This window comes from Echeneis naucrates, chromosome 6 (assembly GCF_900963305.1).
Source record: "Echeneis naucrates chromosome 6, fEcheNa1.1, whole genome shotgun sequence".
Taxonomy (NCBI): domain Eukaryota; kingdom Metazoa; phylum Chordata; class Actinopteri; order Carangiformes; family Echeneidae; genus Echeneis; species Echeneis naucrates.
Genome location: NC_042516.1, coordinates 8,608,653 through 8,633,507, shown reverse-complemented (window position 1 = coordinate 8,633,507; position 24,855 = coordinate 8,608,653). Strand labels below are relative to the sequence as shown.

The following is a 24,855-nucleotide window of genomic DNA, read 5'->3' as shown; positions in this document are numbered from 1 at the left end:
TCCCCATTTTCCTAAGTAGTTCTAAGCAGCATTAGTGCCTCTTAGCTGAACACGCCAAACCTGGGATTCAAGCTGAATCCTTGTCGGGCAAGGCTTAGGATGTGTCATCAGCAATGTGTACATGTACACCACACACAAATACTGTGGCTAGCAGTGATGCACACGCATTCAGTGCAAAATTATGCACACAGTCGGCACACACAAAAACTTTCCCTTAGTCTTTAATTCTCTCTCCCTGTCTGTCCTCCTCTCTGTCTTTAACCTCTCTAGGCAGAATATCAAGTCAGATTCCTGCAGCACATCAACTAAATCTTTGACAAGATGACAGACGCCCCGCATCATGAAGATTTCAAACAGCTCACCCTGCCTGAACCCCTGCACCTTCAACTTAAACCTAATCATGCAATAGAAAAAGGCAATCAATCTTATTGGAAGGGGCGCAGCTTTCAGTTGAAATTTTTTTTTTTACATTTTTGTGTCCATTTCTCAGACCTCTTGGTGCATATGTTGTAAATTAGAGAGATCATAAAAAACTGCGATTCTCCACAGGCTGTTGTGTTGCTTGTTCCAAAAAGGCCCAGAAAGAGAGCAAGTGAGAGCAAGCAATCAATGAAAATGAGAAAATAACCTAAAAAAAAAACAAACAAAAAAAAAAAAAACGCACATGTATTTGTTCATTCTCCATCCACACACTGACGAGTGGCAAATGAATATGGAGCACACACTTGGTAATGAAATTCTTCTCTTTTGCCTTTCTTTTATTCATTTGCCCCATGAGAGAAATAAGTGCTGTTGGAAAAGTGAGAGCAGTGGAGGGAGTGAGAGGAGGCAGGAAGGATCCTGTAGCTCACTGACTAATGCATACAGGTCAGTACAAGCTGACAACACTGGGGCAGCGGCAGGGGTGGGAGTGATTGTGAGGGTTTCTGAGCGTCTGTGTCTATGTATGCATGAGAGAGACGGTGTAATTGAAGGCCCCCGTGTGATGAAAAGCATGCACACTATGTGAGAATGTGTGTGACTGTGTTTGATGAGGAAGGTTAAGCTGTAGGGTTCCGCTCCTCTGCACACCACCCCCATCAAGCGCAACGGCATCAGGGCCCAGTGCCTGAGCTGTTGCTGCAGTTGTCAAGGATTAGAGCTCAGAGGTTAGGAACGTCATCCACTTTGGTGGAGGATGCACGCTCACATACGCCATGCCCTTACTCTCGCCATCCAACAGCCTCAACATACTGCGGATCAAGACACGTTAATAATGAAACAAGCCCATGAAATATTGCAAATCAGTGTCAGTTCAGATGTTGTAAACGTCTAAGCAAGGCCATACAGGGAGTCCTAGGAGGGTAAGAAGTGTGTGGCTTAAAATCATAGCTCCCTATGAGCTAAGGGACGGCACACAGTACTGTACCTCTGGGTCCACAACAGGCTCTGACACATTCAGTATAACTAGAAACAAAAACAGGTATTGCACAAGAATTTGTCCGTTGTGTTTCATTTCTTTCAACACTCATTTGTGGATATTTCCCTTTCTCCTTGCAGTTTTGACTGCATGCATGCCAGTCACAAAATGTGTCTCTTTTTACTTTCACAGTTCTCCGACAGCAAATACAATGGCAGCGCTGTTCACTTTAACTCAGAGAGCAGACTGGGTACAGTTCCTTAGCAACGATGAGCCTCCACTTGCCTTATGGGCTCCTCCTTTTCCTGGCGTACTTTTGAACTGAAAGTTAATCTTCCATGCAAGACTTACTTTTTGGGTGTTGATGGCAGACATGCATTATGTCTGATGTGTGTGCAAGGACAAAAATCTTTTGGTGACTTTTCTAACTCTGATGTTAATCAAGCCTGTAGACCGTGGACAAACTTCAAAAGAGAGATTACTTAATGGAACACAATTAGAGTCATCCTAGTTGTGATGAACACTTTCTAACCATCCATCGTCAGGTGTCGCATGACCTTTTGGCCTTGGCTCTGAGCCTCCACAGGTGCAAGTAGAGATACAGGTGTGGATGAAATCAGTCTGTCCTGGATCAAGGATTCTGACATTTGCCATCTATTTTTTTCTGAAACCCCCCAAACCTGCCTCTTATCCAGGAAACCAACAAAATACGAGGATGTTTTTTTATGTAGGGGTGTAAAAGATACAAATATGGGGGCAAAACTGCATGCCATCAGCGTGCAGTGTGTATTCCTGTTATCATGTACACACCTGTAGATGTGTAGCAACAGTGCGTTACGTCTCATCAACATCTAGTCTAATACATGGTTGCCACTTGCTTTAGCACCAAACTGAAGCAGGCCATATGACACTATCTGACTACATAGTAAGTACTGTGTCACCTTGTTTGCTAATCTTGTTTCATCCAAGGGTGTAAGCATGTAGTTTATATTGTGCGTGACAGTGTGCGAGCATCCCGAGGTTGTTACAGCACCTTCTGATGGTTATCAAGGTTGACTGGCTGCAGCATGTGAATGATGCAGTGTCTGTGGGAGGGGGTGCCCTTGTGTGTGATACTTACCTTGGCATACTGGCATGGTGCCACTCCAGGTGCCATTGCTTGTGCAGGTCCTTGTGACAGCATTGTCTTCTCCTATCATCACAAATCCTGGTTGGCATGTGAATGTCACATTCTGGCCCACTGTGATGTCATCACCAAATCTAAGCCCATTTGCTGGAATACCAGGGTCGCCACAAGTGGTCACTGCCATTGGATGGTCACACAACAAGAACATGGATCAGGTATCATCTTAAATAGTGATTAAAGCATAATTAAACTGTGAGTGAAATTTACTGGAAATCAAACTAAAAGCATACATTTATCACCACAGAGTGTTGGATGAAATTATACATTATGCCTCTACGGTCTGAAGAAAGACTGCTGAGAACTTAATACACCACAGCGGGGAGCTTGAGTTGTCCACTAGATTTTCTATTTTTTGTTTTAGTGAAGTTGTTGGTGGTCTCCTAATCATGCATCTGTTTACTTATTTACAATGCAAATGTATGTAAAGCTTTCACAAAGTAACTATCCTCTCGGTCCGAATAGGCCATTTATTTGCTCTTACACTTGACAGACTGTTACAGAGAAAGCAGTTTGGCTGAATTTTACACCATAAAAACGTCAATGTAACCCAACCGAGGACTTAAATAAAACAACTTGGGTTTGGTCACTTGATTTATGCCACACTCCAACTTATAAATCATCTGTTAAATAGCATTCATGTCAACAGCCAAGTTGTAACGACAACTGGGAAACTGACTTATTGAAAACTGACACGGTGCATCAATATCTGAGTGTCTGCAGACAGGTCAGACAGAGACGACATCTAAATCAAATGGATAAGAATTAAACCATGAATAAACATTGCAGTAATTTTACCCAAAACTCAAGTAACTCTCTGGCCTTTTTGGGTCGTATGACTACACAAAGATGTCAACGTGACAATCTTTCCCCAATGTTTCAATGTGAATGTGGGATTAAAACATGAGAAAAGCTCTGAATTGCAATTGAACATTGTTATATTAGTAAAAAAGGTTCAAGTGTATAATAAGAAATTGATTAAATTAGGAAACTCAATCAACAAACATAGGCAGATTGGACAGCAATGACATACACATGATTTGCAACAAAAACGTCTCCTGGACACCTTTATACTAAAAAGTAGCATCATTGTTTGAAGGGCAAATGTTTGTGAGGTTACTTTGCAGCAACCCGGTGTTGGCTGTGCATAATTTAATCAATCGAGATGCAATCTATTATCTTGCATAATTACTCTCTGCTTCTGTGCACAGTTGAGCATGTGGAGCAATGAACATGCACCAAGATTCTCATGAGTTCTATTACTATGCGATGGTAAGAATTATCTATAGAGCTAGGATTTAGCCTACGACCAAGCCTTACCACACAATATCTGTTGTACTGTGCCCCTCAGGGACACTAATAAGAAAATTATTAACTAACTCTTTCTAAATGTGCAACTACTGTGATACCATTTTTGAGATACTGGCCCACTTAAAATGAGAAACACTTCATGTTGGGGTGGCATCCCCCTGACAGTGCTCAGTCTCTTCTCTTGCCCGTCCTTGGCTGTTTTTCTTGCGACTTCCTCCAAAGTAAACAGATCTGAGCCTTGTAGTATCTCTGGTAAATCTCTAAGTTGCCAGAATTTACTTGATTGCTTTTTCAAAGCACTTGCTTCAACTTATGGTACTAATTTGTGAGCAATTTTTACAAAATATTTCCTGACTTGTTCACCTTAACAAAAGAAGCCAGTTTGATGCATATGGCTGGCTCTGCAAATGCCTTCTCCCTTAAATTAATTTCAGTTTGTTTATTTTCAGTCGCGGCCAAAAACTTCAGCACTTGGACATTTGTCATCACTGGGTGAGACTAACTTTGTATCCTGAAAGAGTACATATGAGAGCTGCTTATTTTGAGCACAGAGGAAGAAGCTGGGTCTTCTGGCAACACGTCTTTGTTTGTTCCAATAATGGACTGAATCCTAGATGTCTTTTTTCGTAATTAACATAAAACTTTGACACTGAAAGTGAAGACAGTACTCTGAGGAAAATCTAATGAAATTTCCCTCAAAGGTTCCTGCTCCCAGTACTCTGTCATTTATGTCTGAAAATGGATTGCAGTCTGCTGATTTAGGACTCCATAACTTTTATTTTAATATATTTTACATCTCCTGCTTTTAATGGATTTCCTGTAGTTAATAAAGTAACTTGTCTGTATTATCTGATTTATCTGACCTTTTTTGATGAGGTATTGTGGATTGCAAACTTGTCTTAGTTCTCTTGAACTCGATCAGCTAAATCATATCTACCTATGCAGAAAAGATACTTCATACATACCTGAGCTTGTACTATAGTTTAAAATATGGAAAGATAAGATTAATTCCTGCTTTTGTATAATAATAAATATAAATGGCAACATGTTTAGCTTAATGAGCAAATATCAATTAATGTGTCCCACTGTGAAAGTAGACTTATGTTTTACATTGCTTTTTTACATGCATGACTAATGGCCACAAACTGAAGTCATCAAGCTGTTTGTCTGTGGGAAATTATTGATTTATATTTGTAAACTGGACCTGACCTAATTTTCCCATTTGCTCTCTAAATTAGTCTGTTCAATGTACCTTCAGTGGAAGTGAAAATGCCAAAATATCTCTAATGTGACAACGTGTGGCTGCACATGGTGTTCGGTTTCTATGCAGGTGTAACAGCCATGGAATGAAAAAAAAGTCATGTATATTATACTTAGCGGAAACTTGGATACACTGTCTGATACTTGTTTTTTTCCTGGTGTTAGCATCAAAGTATCTCAATTATTAATTACTCTAATAATGGGAAAAAGCAGGTGACCTACTCTGTTTAAAACCAAGTGTATGGACAGTATGTGTCTTTAATTCAGTTTGACTCTCAGCCCGCAAAGTTTTAGTAAAAAAAATTATCCTGATTTAAGCATGAGAAGAAATTAACTAAAACTGTGAGATTGAGTGAGTGGTCTTACTACATCAGAAGAACAGTAAAGGTATGAAATGTTTTCTTGTGCCTCTCTCTATAGAAATGAAAAACTAAGTACAATGCACAAAAGCTGCAGACGGTTCACTTTAGCAATGCAACCCAGCAGTCCTGCTAACTCATTCAGTTACATTTAGCCTTGTTGAACGAAGGCAGAAAAGCTGCTTCTAGTTAAACCTTTATTTAAAAGCAGGCAGTAAGCACCAACGTCTCTTTATCTTTTGTTGTATGATATTTTTGATCTTGCTGAAGATATTATGTAGATATTATAGTGACACTGCATCATGAACACCCTTTTTTTTCTTTTTCGTCACTGGATGCCCTCAGCTCAACTAGAGATCACATATTTCACTGTAGTCATTTTGGATAAAAGGACTGATTATGGATATCGCTCTGTCGATTAGAATGATGGGTATGAATCAGTTTTCTGCAGATCTGCAAATAGGCATTTTGCTCTGATGTCTTCATTTATTTATATCCCTTTACTCCATACCCACAAGGAGAATCTAACACCACCGTGTTGACATTTAAACTAGCAGAGTGGAAAAAGGGAAACAGAAGTGGGGAGTACTATAAATACAGGATGACGGCATGTTACAAAGTAAACAGTCCTCCTGAATAATCGCTGTTTACGGTTTATTTCATAAAGTGCTTCATGGCTTTACTTCACGCTTCGCTGAGCAACTCTCTATTGTAATGCACTTCAGCTAATTCCTTAATTCCTTATAATGCTCTATAAATTTCATTTATCAACCAATGAGTGCGAGTGTGTCGAGAAAAATAAAATGGAAACTTTTTTTCTCTCACCTTGAGAATGCTGGGTGACTTTGATCTGCTAACCTACATGATCGATTGCCCATGAACCGTGAAAATGATTGCCTCCCTAATGAAGGCACACTGAGCCAATCTTGGCATCTTAAGTGTTGATGTCCCTGATCTGACCACTAAAAATTTTACGTGAAGTGATAGCATAGCAGAGGAAAGCGATAATAAGTTTGGTGGGCTTTAAAGTGATAAAAAAAAAAGAGGCAAGAAAGCTATTCTGTCTTTCTGCACGTTTGATCATTATTATTCAATGCAATTTTCAATCTTCCTCCCCTTCTTCCTCCCTGTGAGTATCTCCCCGGAGACTCATTCCATTACAAAATTGAAAATTATGCCCATGCCATTTTTTTTTTTTGGTGATTCAATAACAGAAGAAAGAATGTGATGATTTTCAGAGAGAAGAACAATGTGTAATTTTGTTTGATAGTCATCCTGGTACAAATTGAATATAGATTGGCATACTTCTTAATTACTGCAAGGCTCATTTGCTGAGTTCCAGACAATAAAAACCTGCTTGGCAGTTCTGATGTCTTGCAGTGAAAAGACAGCTCTAAGAGATATATGCACGATGTGGAATCTTATACCCTGTTTTAGCACCCCAGTTCATCTGCCATATTGCCTCCTCTCTGTAAAAAACAGAGAGCGTCTTCACATCTTTGTCCAAGATCTTTTCAGAGGTGTTTATCTTGTTTTCAGTATAGGTTAAAGGTTCTACACTTAATGTTCTCATATGACATAAAACACAATAGAACAATAGCTGGTTTATGTTATTAACAGAAGTGTTACTGTTACGCCTGGCCATATTCAATTAGAGATTAGCGGCTCACTCCCAAGATAACACCCATGATGACACCCGTGGAGATCCCAGGCTTTGCCATCTTATTTTTTTTCTTCCATATTTGTTTGTTCTACTTCTGAAAGTGAGGATAACAAATTACATGGTTGCCAATGTAGTAAGTAAGATGGAAATAAGTGTGATCAACCAACACCAAATGACTTTTGACGGCTGTGTTTCTCTGTTCAAAGGCATTGCGTTATTGGCCACTCAACACACCTCACTGGTCAGACACTGGTCACTTCACAATTTGCTTTGACAGTGAGGAGACAATGCTTTGTTTTTCTTTTTCCTGGCGTAACACAGTTCAGCAGAAAGGGCCTTTTAAATGTATCCCACAAGACTAACAGACATGTCTCTAATCTCCTTTCATGCTTGCATGCGTATAAAACTTACTTGTGCAGTTTGGTGCTGTGCCAGACCATGTGCCATTCGCCAGACACTGGCGTGTGGGCAAGCCCATGAGGAAATAACCCTCCACACAAGAATACACAATGGAGTGGGAGAAGGTTGTACCATCCAGACGGGAAATACTGCCATGAGCAGGTGTACCTGGATTCCCACACTGCACAGCTAGAAAATGGCAAAAAGAAAAAAAAAAGCGAAAGAAGGTGAAGGTCAGAGGAGTAAAATAGGAATGGATTTTCTATTTACCATGTCAGTGATTCACAATCTGAGAGTTGGAAGCCCCTGAGGTGGCAGCAAGATGACTTCTGAAGGTCTCAAGGTGATGAGCAGTTTTTGAAAAATAGATTCCTGAATATGTTATTTGAACAGTAATATTTAAATATGAAATACAAGCTGTTTTGCTTTTGACTTGATGAATATTGATAGTTTCTTGGGTCTAGTGTTTAGCACTCAGGTGGAACAGTCTGAAAGTGGCAGATAAAACATGTTGGCTTATGTCAGAATTGGCTATTATGTAGTGTTTCACTTCACAGCATGAAATGAAATGTTCTTTTTTTGTTTGTTTGTTTGCTTTGTTTTTCTTAAAGAAGCATGAACCACTGATCTGTACAGCAGCACAGGTTTATCACGACAAGCTAATGAGCAAAGCTGATGCAGGGCTACACAAATCCCCATCACATTGTTGATGAGTCATCAGTAAATAAAGTGCAGTTAGAGCACTGTCACGTCCTGCAGTACATCCATGGGAATGACATTTAGTGCTGGTTTAAAAAAAAAATACAAAAAAAAAAAAAAGAAGAAGAGGATTGTGGGAGTAATGTGAAATTTTGGTTTAAGGACTAAGGGCTCAATTTTAACAATAACAGGATTTTTTACTTTATTTAAATGAATGCACGGCTGTAGAGTTATTGCATTACTTGGTATAACTTTGCATATGTTACATGATTCCTCACAAATTTAAAACTAAAATTTTACTCAAACAGGCTGAAATTAATGCAAAGTTTGAGATGGTATATCCCCGGAGAGGGAGCCCTGTGGGGCTGGGCCTTTTACACTGAGATGTCTTCTCCTTAACATTCTGACAAAAATGCATCCCTGAAGAGGAGGGAGGACAGAATTTGTTTCATAAGATTTTCTTCTGCTCCATATCATGTCTAATTATGAAGCTGGTTTGCTCTCTCAATCACCTAATTGCCTGGAAAATCTGAAATAGTGATTCTTGTTGGAGACAGACGTGCTGTAGGTGTAGTGGTGATTTTTCAATTACCACACATGCACACACACACACACACACACACACACACACACACACACATACACACACACACACACACACACACACAAGTTCATCGGGTGCTAATGCATCACTTAGGCACATATCCAAACACATTTGGTGCTGAAATCTGAAATCACATTACAGTATCACACATGCACACATGAGAACACAGACACACATTCCAAAACTAAACCATGTCAGACTTTCTGGCTTTCTCTCTGAATAATTCAAAACAGCCACAATGACAGGAACACAAAACAGACCTTGATGGTCGTATGAGACAGATATTAAGCTGAATATCCATACTGACTGCTTTTCAGAGACTGTAAAAGGTTGTGGATAACGGATGGATGGGCTTGGATGGAACATTAGACAGGGCTTTAGATCACAGACAGGGAGTGACAAAACTTGTTCAGGCTCCAGTGAATTTCTGCCCCCTCCTTCCTGAGGTGGAAGGATGGCTAAAACAATCTTTAAATCAAGACTTCAGCTGAAAGATGGAGAGATAAAAAGGTAGTGGAAGGAAAGCGCGGGGAGGGAGGATAAGGCTGAGCAACAGAGAGGGTTAAACACAAAGGAGGGACATGGGGAGGAGTGGACAGGGATCGTGAGGTAGTCAGACAATGAGATGAAGATAAATCAGCAAAGAAGAGGAAGAAGTTGCCATCTGGGGAAAGGACAGAGAAAAAGGGAAGAACAGGGAAGAACAAGAGAAATAGAATGAAAGGCAGATGCACACAGTAATTCCGAGGGCCTGTGCATTGGCTTATCATATTAAAATGACATGGGCGCGGTGCCAAAGTGGCAGACTGTTGTTGAGGAGAACAGGAGCAGTCAAACACGCGCCTCAATATCTGCTTGACCCCTGAGGGTAATTTATGCAAGATGTAGAGCTGGCATTCTGTGAGCTAATATCGTCAAAATCCACAATCATTCATTTATAACAATCCAAACAGAACTTGGCTTTAGGTGTCTAGAATTAATGAATTTCTTAGTTGCAACCTGGAAGCCAGTACAGTCACAATGCCATGTGCTGGAAGAAAATACCAGAGTGCGACAGAGACATACTTATCCATCTGGTGCTTTGTACTGCATCCATGAGCTTCTGCCATAATGTATGCGTAGGCGTGACTGTACATTGTATGCCCTTTTCATGCTTGTGTGCAGTTTGTGTGTGTGAGGTCTGTTTACTTTTACAGTATTATATGACAAGCAAAATGTATTTGTTTTCGCCTGTTAATGAAACTCATGAAAATCCATGAAAATGTAACAAAATAAAATAAATAAAGTTATTTTTATTTTTATTTTTATTTTGCATAAACAAAAATGAGTGAAGCCACCCCACCCCCTTTTTTTTTTTTTTTAAACACATTTACAACACACATTTTTAAATTTTCCCTTACGTTTGCAGAACGGCTGTCTGCCCGACCACGTCCCATTGGGAAAGCAGATTCTCTCTGCCGAGCCGTACAGTGTATGTCCCACTGTACACGTGAAGCGCACCTTGCTGCGCACTTTGAAGTTCCCCGCCTCCCTGCTGGCATGGGCAGGTGTGCCAGGATCCCCACAGGTGCCAACTGAGTCACCTGCAATGGCAGATAACCACACAAACAATGACAGGCAATGGAAACAAGAAAGCGAAGATGACACCCACCTTAACCGTCTATGTGTCTGCCTACAGATGGGCCCTTTTAAGCTGGAGCGGTAATGAATTACAATACGGCATTCATGTGTGTCAAGGTGAAGGAGAACACAGAAAAGACTGACTCATACTATACTCACACATATTCTGACTCCAGGAGGCATCTATAAAACCAATGAGCACTTGTCGCAACACCAACAACCTGAAGGACCAATACTTCCACTTTGCTTTAACATCAGGTGCTTTATGTCCATGGAAACAGCGGGGCCACCATTAAAAGGCAACCAGCTGTGGTTATGAGAAATGATGAATACAGTTTGACCTTTGAAGCTAAATGCGTTTTTATTGCCCTGAATTATCTCTCCCATCTTTTGTTCTGTGGAGGAACATACAGTACTTTCAGTGTCTTTCACATCTATGCGTTGACTCAAGAAAGAAGATGCTGCGTCTCTCGTTCATTCTCTTCACACATCTCCATTAGCATGGTCTCCAGTGGGTGAAAAAATAGGACATGTCCTCAGTCTGAGCCATAGGAAATCAGAAAGAGGTGACAATTATGGTGTCAGGATGGCGCCACATCGAGTGGACATTTTAAGTTGCAATAAACAGCAAGCCAGGCGGGTGGGTGGTTTTTAGTTTTGTATTCACTGGGGATATCTTCTGAGCAAAGGTTAAAAAAAAAAAGTATAGAAAACACATATCACCAACCACCACTTGAACTCCTGCTTCTTCAGTTGTCTCAAAGAAATGAGCAGTGGAAGAAAGACGAATCAGCAAAATTTTTGGTGTTATAAGGCAAAGTCTTACAGACAGGGAGGCATGCAGACAGACAATTTTTAATATGCTGCTGTGCTTGTCTATACAGTTCAGCACATGTTGTGTCTTTGTGAAGGATCTGCGCTTTATTGATTTTGAGAAACTGTTCTTTGAGCTGAGCACACACCCTGTGCATCATTGCTTGTATGTTGGCTGCTTCTCTGCAGAGCAGCAAATAGCCGCAGTAATACTGGACTTGTTGACAAAAGCCTTGCTGCACACACGCCAAGCTCATATTTTCTACACATATTCCAAGGCTCACGTGTGCACAAACTGTATTTGTCAGGTCAAAGGCTCTCGGCTAGAGATGATGAATTTGCGTGTGGACGTGGTTAGCTGCAGCTGTGTGTGGGTGATGTTGATTGCCTTTGTTCTGCATGTGTCTATATGTGTCTAAGAGATTGCACTTCATGCGTGCGGGTGCTAGGATGTCACCCTGCCTGTGTATGTACTTGTCTACACTTGACTTTGCAATTAGGTTTAAAGTTTACACTTATTTGTTGATTGTTTACGTGGATGCCCATTTCAGCGTGCTTGTGTGTGTGTTGTGGCGTGTTTGCTGCACAGCCGCTGTCAGTGATTCATTAGTCTCCTTCAGTTAGGTGAGGCAGCTTGGCTTGGTATGCACTGTGACAGCTATAATCTCACTAATTGGGATGGTAGTGGATTTGGTTTGAATCTGAGTTAATGTCCGTTCACCAGGCTGCCTTTGTGAGGAAATAATAAGGCCTTCAACTCAGCAATGCAACAGACAAAGACAAAAGGGTATTGGCCTGGCAAGCATTTTTAAGCCCCCTCTTACTAATTAACAAGGGAGAAAAGATGAGGGGAAGGGAAAAAAAAACAAAAAAGCATGGATTGACGCATTGCTGATGCTAAGCTGGCTCGCAGAGGAATTTTTAACAAAAGTTTTACTGTTGATGTGAAGAATCATAATGTGCTATGTATTTTTTTTTTTTTTTAACCGATAAAACTGTCCATCAGCTATGAATCAAGCTTTCTGCAAATACACTTTACAACCATGGAAAAGCAGGGGAGCAAAAGAGAAGCAGTGACTAACGTGGTACATGCACCAAGAAAACAAACCAACACTTTTTTTTCTATAACCTTTATCTTTCTAACACTGCGCTACTCATTTTATCACATTATTCCACATTTTTGCTAATGTGCCTGCGAAGACTAGGTGCTGCAATGTACACTTGTTTGTGTAAGCAACAACTTAGTTCCAGCTGCACTTTGGCTCTAAATTGTTTTAGAGCTGTAGCAGATGTTTTTTTTTTTTTGCCAAGGGTGTGAATTCATCAAGCCTCTTACTTATAAACAACTTATAAACTCAGTTGTGGAGTTCATAGCCAATCAGAGGCATTGGTGCTGTATAATCTTCAGCCCCAATGTGAAGATGATGCATCAACTAATAAATATATACATATTTATTAAACACATATATTGATAGTGACACGATCTTATCACAAATGTCAACAATAACTGCATGACTGTTGCGTATATGGTTGCAGATGCTACAGATGGCCAAGGAAAAAAATCTTTGTTATTGCCGGAATTGGGTGTCACGCCTGATGTAACAAATATGATGTAAACAATAAAGCAAATATGCAAAATTCGATTTTATTTACATTTTATTAAAGGTTGAAATAAACACTGAAGAATCAAAAAATGTAAAATTTCTGTCCATTATTTCTTGGGTCAGGCATTATGGGGTTAAATACGTTGGAACCGAGCTGTGTTGGTTTTATTTAGTGATAAGTTAATGCTGAGTAGAATTTGGACAAGTTTAATTGAATTGACTAAATCTAGTTTGGTTTTATATGCCCCTATATCCAAGGTTTAAAGCAGAGTGTATTAGCCTTTCCTTTTAGACAAATCAAGACGTAGCAGAATTTATGACACACAGCCCAGAGTAAGTCATAAAATTAAACATTATAAAAAACTGCAAATCATAACTTTCAAAGAAGTCCATTTGTTGTAACAAGAGGGTTCTCTTCAAATCATCTCATTTATAGATGCCAAATTGTCTCAAAAGACCAGATGATAAAACATCCTGCAATGCTATTAGCAGACAGTTATACAGGCTCATTAAAGACAAATATAATGTGTTACTAGATCTCTCCCTGCATCGTATAAAACTAAGAGCAAATAACCGTGTGCTCTCTTCACTACGCAGGGAATCTAGTTTTAACGCTGCCTCAACTATTTTCTAACTGTCTGTGCAAATACAAAATATTCAAAGGTGAATACAGAGTTTGCACTCTCAGTTAAAGAAGGGAGGGGAAAAAAAAAACACTGTCATACAAGTCTGCTTACAAACATTACTTCTGTGTCAGTGATTTGAACAAACCAAGCGAACACTCAGTAAAGAGAATCCACTTAAATGGTCAGGAATGCTTAAAGTGTGATGCAGGGTGCACCGCATGGATTAAAGGGGAGAAAGTTTGTAGTTCTGCAGACATACACTATAAGACAGTATTTTCTTCAGGTTTTCAGAAAAGATCAAGTGAAGAGTCTGCAGCTAAGGCTACTGCAGACAAGACACAAAAAGTTCTGCTGAAAGCTTTGTTTCCCAGAGTTTGCATTTAGGCTGATATCTGTCACTTGGATCGATTGCTTCACACAGCATCATTTGCTTCTACACATTAAGATGAGATGTGAAGCTTAATTATCTATTATCTATCACCAAATCGAAAAATAATAATGGCTGAAGTGTTATTGTTTTGGTTGTTTGGCGCTGGTCCACCATTCAACAGCCTGATTGTCAGACGAGCCAGCCTATTCTAAAAGGGAAATACTGAAACTGCTTTGAGTAGGAGGGGGAATTTGAGGACAATAATGGCCAAATGTTTTGGAATGTGGGACCCATTAAAAAATCCTACAACAGCTCCGCATGACTCTCATTTGAGTGAAAAAAAATGGCCTAGTTGGATGATAACTATCCTGTGGATTGATTTCTCTGAACTTCATACAGGCACTAACCAAATATCTCATTACTGCCAGGACTCCTAAGTACTGCACGGCTGTGGTGGTGTGTTTATATTGTGCCTGTGTTATGAATATTCTGCTGACAATTCTGTCTCACTTCCAGCGTTATCTGGCCAGGCAGATACTTTTCATTTCACCTTGCCCAGGTTTTGAAATATTTGTTATTAGTATTCCTGGCATGCTAATACAATGGAATTTTGTTTTGCTCTCACTGAAGAGAAATGTAAGTACATTGTTGGCAACAGTTTTCACTGGATCTACTTACTAGGTAAAATATAGTCCTCATGACAACTGTTGACTTGAGGTTAGTGTGACAATGAGCATTCAGATATTGTTTCTCAAAAAATATTATATATATTATATACAGTACAGGCCAAAAGTATGAACACACCTTCTCATTCAAATGAATAGGAAAGTGTGTCCAAACCTTTGGCCTGTACTGTATATATATATATAAATATAAACAGGGGCAGGTAGTTATCAGACACAGATATCCAAAGTCTCATGAAGTGAAATAAAGACAGCGTTTTGTCATGTCTCAGCATGCAGGAATGCTTGTGTATGCATGTTTATTTTTCCGTCCTTGTTTGTGTACCTGAGCAGTGGGGCAGCGGGCCACTCCAGTGACCATTCAGTTGACAGGTGAGTGATAGGTCTCCTATGAGCTGGCGGTCCCCAGAGCAGGAGTAGCGCACTGTGGAGCCGAAGGTAAACTTCTCCCCACTCATCACACCATGAGGAGGCGCACCAGGGTGGCCGCAGTCCACCTCTGCATGAGAGTGAAGAGACATAAAGAGATTATTGGTGGACAAATGAATGGATGGCAGGATTAGAGTTGCATGCCTCAACACGCATGATAAAATCCCAACTCACACAGACGACAATTTATTGGCACCGAGGGGACAACATATTGTTTTCTTTTGTGAGAGAGAAAGCTTAATATAATAATAAAAAACTAATAAATAAATGAATTGGGTTTATTATTTATCATATCAGTCCAGGATCCAATGAATATCGCAGTTGTTAAAGGACCAAGATATCAGTGAGTGAAGCACTTTCAAAACCACCGACTTGTTGGCTCTCAGATTTTCACTGCTCTGAACTTTGACTGAAACTTTGTGTTTCAGGAAGAGCTTGTGTTGAAATATAAAGTACAGGGAGTAGATTAAAGCTCCACCTTGAGACATATCAGTTGCAACAAAGTCATTGTCGATCATGACATTTTCATAAAAGACGATTAGATTCAATAATGTTTACAAACCTAAATTAAATGCCGATTGATTCCAGGACCTAAAAATGACTTTGGACATCACCCGGTCTTTTCTATTCTATCAATATTTTGAACCTTATGTATGTTTATGGGAAATGCCATTCAATCAGTTTAGTTTCACGTCTGAAAATTTCTTCCTGTAATTTAAAAAAGCCAGTTTCTTCAAATGGCAATGATGCCAGGATTCACAAATAAACATTCAAGTCAGACACTCCTGTGGATCTCTTTAATTACTGCTCTGTTTGATAAAATAAATAATGTGTCATCTCTACCATGAAATGAGGTTTTTTTTCTGAGCCTGTATGCAAAATTTTAAGGTTTACTTTTGATGATGTCTCTGGAAATAGGTCATTACTGTCGGCAGCCTTATACAAAGTAGAGTGTACGATGAGCCAGGTGTTAGAGAGCAACATTACAACCTCGCATAACCACAACAGTTCATGGATGGTTGTTGTCATAATTTGATCACTAGGTTCTGCAGGAACATTAGCTATAGCCTGAACAACTGGTCCTATGACAGTTCCCCCCATTTCCCAATTAGGCAGGGCGCAGCCATAACCAGCAGCCACTGGGGCATCGAACATTACACAGATGCTCCCAGTGATTGCACTTAGTATCTTGTCTCATAAAATCTCTAGAAGCAAATGCAAATGCAAAACAAGGTTATGAAAGTTAAAAACTTCCATTATTTTGCCTTTAATTTTATTTGTCCTAATTCATAACGTTTTGTGGATAACACACCAGTTACTGAGAAGAGTGTATCGACTAATGCGCCCAACAGCGGACAGGCACACACAATTAAACTGTGAACGGATGAACTGTGATGCGATGAGTTACCAATTTTCAGTTGATTAATGGTTCACGTAATAAGAAGGTAGCCACTGTACCGATGCATTCTGGCAGAGGTTTGTCCCAGTGGCCCACTGGCTGGCATGTGAGCACTGATGAGCCGAACAGGTAGTATCCAGGGTTGCAGTCGTAGAAGACCACGCTGCCGAATGTAAAGTTACCATGCTCAATTTTGCTTTCGCGGATGGAGTTGACAGGGATGCCTGGATCTGTACAGTTTACCACTGTATAGAAAAGAAAAGAAAAACAGTTATGCTGTCGGTATTTATTCAATTAGTTTAATCACCATGGAGGGATACTGACAACAGTTCAATTGTTACAGGGACATTTCAAGCAAGATGGACGATTTCAATAGAAAACCATAGTTGAACAAGAGGCCTCTTATCTTTTTCTAGTATTCCTGTTGGCTTGAGTGCGGGCCTACATATAGTCAATAGATTCAGTATCTTATCTTTTTTTCCCCCTTTGTGATAAGGGTACTGTGACATTACAAAGGGCAGCAGCAGAACTGGTTCAGGCAACTTTTCAAACACATCAGTTCATTGAGGTTTTCGGTGGCAATGGAAACTATTTCTAAATCCATGTACAATCATCTGTGAGGGGATTTTCTGAGCTTTTCTATGTGAACGCATAGCCAGCAATGAGCTACAGTATACACTGATTCTCTACATACATATATTATATACATTTATGGCATTTTAAGTTTGGTATTGTATTCCTTTTACTTTACTTCTACCTTATTTTTACTTGATTTCAACCTGTGCAGCACTTTGGTCAGCTTCGCTTGCTTTTTAAGTGCTTTACAAATACATTTTGAGTTGAGCCGAGATACATATAGTACTTCATTGTTATTACACTGCACATGATTGACATTATTTATGTGCGATGGGTTCTGAGAACTGTTTTATCAAAAATCATATTTACCTTAGCCGTGTGTACAGTATGTGTTGAGGTAAACACATCAGGACAAGTTTTATTCTATCAAAAACAATTTTATACAAAGTTGTACTCTGTCCAAAACATTTTTGCTTTAACATTGCATGGCGTAAATCATAAAAATGTCTCTGTCATGTGTCAGTCTGCTTCATTAGCTCCATCAGTATCTCCCCAGTATTTCTGAAGATGCGAGTTTTCTTTCCTGAAAGCCGTGCAGCCGGCTTTCTGTCTTTGAAAAATACTATCCGTCAACATGTTCACTTGTGAGTTAACAATAGAAGTGCTGATATGACCAGATAAATGGCTTCTTCTGTTCTACAAACACAGAGCCAAGAGAGTAAAGGCTATATTTAAGCACAGTCAATAATAATAGCACATCATGCTGCTCCTGCTTAAGACAAAAGACGTGTTTACTGTCAAAAATTCCTAAGCATGCATTTCGAAAGTAGCAGAATGTACAAGAACCACATTGCTGACAAGGTGGTTCAGACAGCTTAAGGTAGGTGAAGTTCAGAGCAACATCAAATTTAATCAATTATATAAACGTGGGACAAAGCTGAGAGAGAAAATGAGAAAGTGCTGGTGGGAACAGACAGACATATTTAGACAAAGGGTGTCATGACAGTTTAATATAATTGAACTCTCTTGAGCTTTACCAGGTCTGTCTCTATGTTACTATTCACAGAAACTGTATTCACACCAACCATTCGTCTTCACATCTGACTGCCAAAAAAAACTCATCGCTCAAAACCAGAAATATTTTTAAGTAGGAAAAGTCTGACAAATTCAATTTTGACTGACTAAATGCAGTTGGCAGACCAATTAAAGCCCCAGTCAAATTAATTGGTTTGATTTGAATGATAATTTCCTGTTTCTGTAGATTTTATTTAGACTAGTTAAGGCCAAACATGAGATTGCAAAATTTACCACATTCTGTCTCCAGCAAGCTAACTGTTTTCAGGAAAGACAAGTAAACAATTCCCTGCCATGGTCACAGACACAAAAATGCCTGGGCTGCTGCTGATTATAAACACATCATTAATGAGCCTAACCTGAGCGAAATAAAATTGGCTACAACTGAAACACAGGAACCATCTGATACACCCATTGCGATAGCTTCCAGTGAATGCACTCAGAGCTTTCTTGCTTTCAAAGTAATGTCCCCCTGCAGCAGGCTTTCTTTGGGGGGGTTGGCAGCAGAATTGTGAAAATAATTCTCCAATTGCCATACAATTAGTTGAAAGTTCATTATTGCTTTTTTCCTGCATTCATTTTGAGGCCAGGGCTCCAGATGTTGTTGCCTAATGCCATACCCAGAAAAGTCGAACAAACAGCGATGTCTCTCATTCAAAGAAATAAATGTATAAGCACCAAATCTAGCAGATATGCTTCTATATCTGCGTGATAGCAGGTCAATGGCTGCTGAGATCTGAACAATCACGATACACCTGCTGGCTGCTTAATTCTCTAAGTCATCTTAACATCGGATTCCTGTCGATAAAAAAGCACTTGCAAAAGCTGTTACATTCTGTCCCAACACTTTGGCTGGAATCTTTTGGCCAATAGCTGACAGTTGCTGGCAGCTATTGGCTCCACTGATGGCTAACCTTATCCACAAAAGTAGAATTAGATAGAATTCCCTTCACTGTGGTGATACACTATGAGGAACCTTTTTCAGAAGTAAATCAGATGGAAGCAGTAAATGAGATGCATATGAATTTGGTCCACTTTCAGGTGCCAAGTTCTTGTATCAATTCTTGCTGCACACCCGAGGCAATGTCTGCGCTCTGAGCCTTAGATAAGCATTCTGGCAGAGAGAAGCAGCTGTTTAGTTCAACTGTCAAGATGCATCTGCAGTCTTCTGATACATGAAGTCACTCAAGCCATCAGTCATTCAGCCATTCAGCAGAAGTCATATTGTTGTTCCTTACCTCTGCATGTTGCTGGCTGCTGGCTCCACTGGCGGTTGGCTTGGCACTGAGCTGTGGATGGCCCTTCAAGGGTATAGCCTTTGTTGCAAGAAAAGCGCACAACATCATTGTAGTTGAAGCCATCTCCTGTGGTGCGTCCATAGATGGGGCTACCGGGATGGCCACACGTGACGGCTGGGGGTGATGCAGATCATCCAGAGACGTGATGAAAGGAAAAGGTAAGGTGGAGGATGGAAGATGAGACACAGCAAAGATTCAAGCCAAAGAAAGGGTAAAGGGGAGGAAGACAGGAAGAGTGTGGACAGAGAGAAAATAGAAGAGAAAATTCAATAAGTGAATAGTGACACCTATAATTAGAATATCTTTATCATACAATTAACCCTAGAAAACAACAAGGGAATTAGAAATTAAGCCATGATCTCATTTGGGAAAGGCTAAATAGTGCATTTCAGTCCATCAATAGGTGAATAAGAGATTGATAATCACATTATGGAAACTGGTGAGACTAAAGGGGGGGGGGGTGTTAGTCTTGTCCATTTCCACAAATAACTCTGAGAAATGTCCACCGTTGTCGGAGGCAGTCCTTCAGTGAGTTTTTGTTTTAGATTACTTACAGATGCAAACGGGGAGCTGTCCAGACCAGTTGTGGTCCTGCTGACAAATCCGCACTGAGGAGCCGATAAGTCTGAATCCAGGGTTGCACTGGTAAACTACTGTGTCCCTGTAACCAAAGTTTTCCCCAATCACCTGTCCATTCACGATCTGCTCTGGCACACCGCAGTGACCGGCTGTGAGATGATGGAGGGGGAGAAGAAAAAAAAAGAAAGATTAGTTTTACCACATAATTATCATTTGTGTTTCTTTCTCAGATAAAAAGCAAAAGCTTCTACAGGACAAAGACAGCCATTCCTAAAATGCTTTTTGTGTTTGGTATTTATAACTCTGCTGTCCAGCGTTTCTAGTTTTTGCACAGGGTGCAGTGCACTGGTAACAAGGACGTTCCAAATGGTTTGCTACACACAACCATCTGGAAAGCCTTTGTTGGAAATTGTCTGAAAGAGGCAGGCACATGAAAAAAAAAAAAAAAAAAAAAATGCTTGGCAGGTGATTGGATGAACTGTCTGTGGAGTGCAGTGTTTCACAGGCAGGTTCAGGTCAGGTCAGTCAGGTTCTGTATCTTTCACATTTTTCTCCAGTACCAGTGAAGCCAGCTGGTGAGTCATATCAAATTCTGGCCAAGGCAAAAGGAAAGGACGGATATATTTTTCTTTAGGAAAAGCCTTTAGTATTGTTCTTTGGTTTTCACCCAACAACAGCAGCATATGTGCTGACCTTTTTATGGGCGTCCATGGTTATGCAGCAGTTTGTCAGGAGATGTACCTGTAGTTGCCTGTAGTTTCCCCACTCCAGCAACACCGAATAGTCTAAGCTACTGTGGTTTTGCCGCAAGCTAATATCTTGTGTCCTGACAAGATGGATTTCTTTGGAAGGTCAGTGGACGGTTAAGGCTCCTGGCATTATAAGTCACAATAAATGATCTCAGTCAATCATTCATGTAGTGCAATACTTAGTTTAACTTCCTAGAACTAGAGAATAATAGCATCCACTGAACTAATGGATGATAGTTCCAGGGTAGAAACACAATTTTGTTTGTGTTATCACATTTGAATAACTTTGCATTTTGACAACTGTATTATAAAATGAAATGAGATGATTTAAAAGGTCCTGAAATTATAATGCGGGCAAACAAAATTAGTTGGTGTATTCATGAAACATATTGGAATTGGAAAGCATTTTTCAGCTCATTATCTCTGAATTATTATTTCTAAATTTACACTGGCTTCAGCATCACTTGTGGTGATAGCTCAGCCTTTCTCATCTACCAAAGAAGGAGGAATGCATGTGAAACTCCTCAAAATCTATGCAATACATTCATGCACGTAATCGTATTACTCTCAGCTACAGTAAATCCCCTTCAGAGAGGAGGATTCTTGCTGAGATTTCCACTGCCACTTAAAACCTGGGAAATTGCCACTGACTGTGAGTCTGATTTCCCCAATTTACTCCTGTACAGAGAAACTCAGCCGAGCGTTTTATTATCATGCTTCAGTTGAGAGGTGCCAGATTCTATGAAGATAACCCTGAAGTAGGCGACTATACTGAGAGGTCCTTTTCTATGTGCACACTGTCATATCACTAAACAAGAGAGAGGTGCACTTATTTTAATGAACTGAACCAATCTTGAGCTGAAGAGAGCGGGTGCCTCAGAGTTGATACACAGACTAATGCCTCTGCCAGAGAAATCGTCACATTCTGCTGTTGTGTGAGTTTGAATGCAGCTCAAGTAATTACGTGCAGTTGTGGTCAGTAGTTTGCATGCACTCATCATGGGCACGAATGTCATATTCATTTTGGGCTTTTAATGACTTATTTGAACTGTTCTTTTTCCACGGTGGAATGATTATAGAAAGCACATAGTCGATGATTTTTAAAAACAAGAATTGGGTGCACAAACTTGAATTTACTTTGGATTTTCTCCAAACCACACAGGGTCAAAATTATTCATACAGAACTAATATTTCCATACACCTGCACAAATATTGAATGTCCCTTAGCAAGAGTCACCTCAACCAAACACTTTTTAAAGCCATTCAACAAGCTTCTGGCATAACTCTGGCCGGACATTTGACCACTCTTCTTAGCAGCACTGGTAGAGTTACGTTAAATAACTTGGTTTCCTGGCACAGACCCAAAAATGTAGAATAGGGTTTAGGTTGGGGCGTAGGAAGCCATTCCAGAAGTTTCATGTTAGCATGCTTAATCTTTTCCACAGCCAGTTTGGATGTATGCTTGGGATCATTTGAGTGTTGGAACACCCAGTTGTGTCCAACTTTCAGTTGTCTAGCTGGTGATTTGAGGCAAATTTGAAGGTCGTCATTGTGCTTCATTACTCCATCAACTTTGAGCAGTGCACCAGTACCACTGGCTACCACCACCATGCTTGACAGTTGGTAAAGTGTCCTCAGATATGAAAGCCTCACCTTGTGACCAAATAGCTTTATCTCATCAGATAAAACCTTTCTCCAGAAGGCATTTGGTTTGTCCATGTGGGCAGTTTAAAATTTCAGTTGAGCTTGAAGGTGTCAGTTTCAGAGCTGGGGCTTCTTTCTCGGTCGGCCCCCGTCTCAGTTCACGGCATTGTAAAGCTCTCTTCACTGTGACACTGTCCCAGCAGATTCCAGTTCATGGCAGGCTTGAGCTTTGGTGGTTTCTTGGTTGTTCCTGAACATCCTAACCAAACAGTTTTTGTCTTCTTCCAGGACTTGGCAAAGTCGTGACGCATCCAAATTATTTGTACTTGCGAACAATTGTTTAAACTGATGATCTTGGAATCTGCAGTTGTTTTTCGAAATGGCTTCAAAAGACTGTCTCAGCTTGTAAAAATCTACAATTCTCCTTCTGAGATCTTCACTGAGTTCCTTGGACTTTCCCGTTGTTCAGCGTATTGGTCAATCCAATGAGTGCTGTCAAACAAATCCTTTTTATGCTGGCAAAGAGAAACTACCAGCTGCAGTCAATCATGATCACTAAAGGGAGGTTCACAGGTCTTGGCTTTGTCAAGTTAAAAGACATTCTACAACCTTCAGCACCACTTATTTATAGATTTAGGTGAGTGTATGTATACATTTGAACCTGTATGTATAATTTTGACCCTGTGTGGATTAGAGAAAAATAAATTCAAACTTGCACACCTAATGCTCGTTTTTAAAAAAAAACATTGAAGATGCACATTGTATAATCATTCCACCCTGGCAAAAGAATGGTTCAGATAAATCATTAAAAGCCCAAAATGAACATGACATTCATTCCTGTGATGAGTAAACTTCTCACCACAACTGTAGTTGTGATGAGAAGAGCTGTGGTAAGCTAAGCCTTTGCTTTTCTTTTTTCTTGTTCATATCTTAACAACAGCTCAAAATCAGCTGGTACAGCTGGCCTCGTAGTTTGAGGCCAGCTGCTCGCTCACATTTAACATTTCAGAAACAGCAAATGACTTGAAGGTCTTACTGTATAGTTACCAGCTCCATTCCACTTCAAGTCGTTGCCAAAAGCGTCATTTGAACAACTTTTACCGTATGATCTCTACAACGTGTAAGAGTCTGACACAGTATGTGCCATTGGCAGTGAGTACCTGCGTGCTTGATGCAACATGATCGATGAAACAATGAAAAGATTGTACATCTCTGAATGTTGAGCAGTCATCTCCAATACATACTTGGCAACAAAACCTATTATAGTCACCCCCTGCTTCCCCATCTGGCTCTATTCTGGGCATGCTGACCCAACGAAAACAGCTCTTGCTCCGTCGAAACAGATCCCTGCAGTGTGTCACCCAGGTCAAATCAGTTTTTTATACATGTAAGAAAAAATCTAGACCCTGCTTACCCAGGCACCGAGTCTCCATCCCACTCCAAAGGCCGGACAGAAGACACTCTCGGACAGTGGAGCCAGTTAAAACATAGCCAAGGTTACAGCTGAAAATGGCAGATGCTCCGAAAGTAGTCTGGGTCCCAATTTTCCTCCCATTAGGCGGTGTGGGCAGATCGCCACAGGAAATAACTGCAATAACATAAGACCATAGTTAAAAAAAATTAAATAAATGAAAAAAAAAAAAAAAGGAAAAAAATTAGAGGGGCAGGGAATGAAAGAACAAGACACCGGAGGAGTTAGAGAGAATAAGAGAGAAAGAGGAGTTTGATGTTGGCTTACATCCTCAGAGTTGATGGGAGAGCACAGTCATTTACACCCATCTTAGCGACCTTATTGCGATAAAAGGGTGACCTGTACTATCTCATGGGGAGGATAATGATGGTGTCTGCCTTTGTCCCAACATCTTTCATCATATTGGCTGGTATTTCTTTTTGCCATTATGAGGGCTATTCAGCTCTTTTGCTTCTCCAAAAGTAGTTTCCATGGCAGCATAGAAAACCTTTTATTTTCCATTGCCACAATAAACAACATCTAACCTTAGCTGAGCTGGGAATTGGTGAATAGCGCAAAACTGAACCGTTGAATTGCTGATTAAGTGAGCTGTGAGTAATGTATTTATTCTTTAAGTCATGTAATGTTACGGTCTATGAATCCACTGCACCTTAGGTGAGATGAGACATAGATTTTTCAATTTCATTGGAAAACAATTTTCCATTGTTTTCTACTTCATTTTTTAAATTAAACTAATCAAATACGCCTACAGTACTTTTGCACAATGGGAATACATGCTATGTGTGTGTATCCTCATGCTGTTTTCATGATTGTGTGATGATTGAATGTTATTCTGGAAGATTACATTTATTATACCTCAGGGATAAACTGTCTGGACTGTCTGATGCTTAAAAGAAGGTCGAAAAATATATTAGCATTTTAACTGTTATACTTAATCTCTTGTATTGAATTGTGATTTACTTCTAATTCTAGTTTAGTAATTAGTTTCTTCTAATTCAAATTATACTCTCATTTTCTAAGTTTACTTTAGAAATCAAAGGATT

The 24,855-nt window shown here is 40.0% G+C and overlaps 1 protein-coding gene across 3 annotated transcripts in view; it reads right to left on the bottom strand.

The window, feature by feature from the left end:
• LOC115044612 (CUB and sushi domain-containing protein 3-like) overlaps window positions 1-24,855 on the bottom strand; it is a 203,345-nt gene that overhangs the window by 22,671 nt on the left and 155,819 nt on the right. For all 3 annotated transcript variants that reach the window (XM_029503737.1, XM_029503739.1, XM_029503740.1), the window contains 8 exons: window positions 23,756-23,929; window positions 19,924-20,097; window positions 19,310-19,483; window positions 16,481-16,666; window positions 14,919-15,092; window positions 10,278-10,460; window positions 7,587-7,763; window positions 2,520-2,702 (listed from right to left, as the gene is read on the bottom strand). In XM_029503737.1, coding sequence (XP_029359597.1) covers window positions 2,520-2,702; window positions 7,587-7,763; window positions 10,278-10,460; window positions 14,919-15,092; window positions 16,481-16,666; window positions 19,310-19,483; window positions 19,924-20,097; window positions 23,756-23,929 — 1,425 coding nt within the window. The remainder of the gene's footprint in view (window positions 1-2,519; window positions 2,703-7,586; window positions 7,764-10,277; window positions 10,461-14,918; window positions 15,093-16,480; window positions 16,667-19,309; window positions 19,484-19,923; window positions 20,098-23,755; window positions 23,930-24,855) is intronic.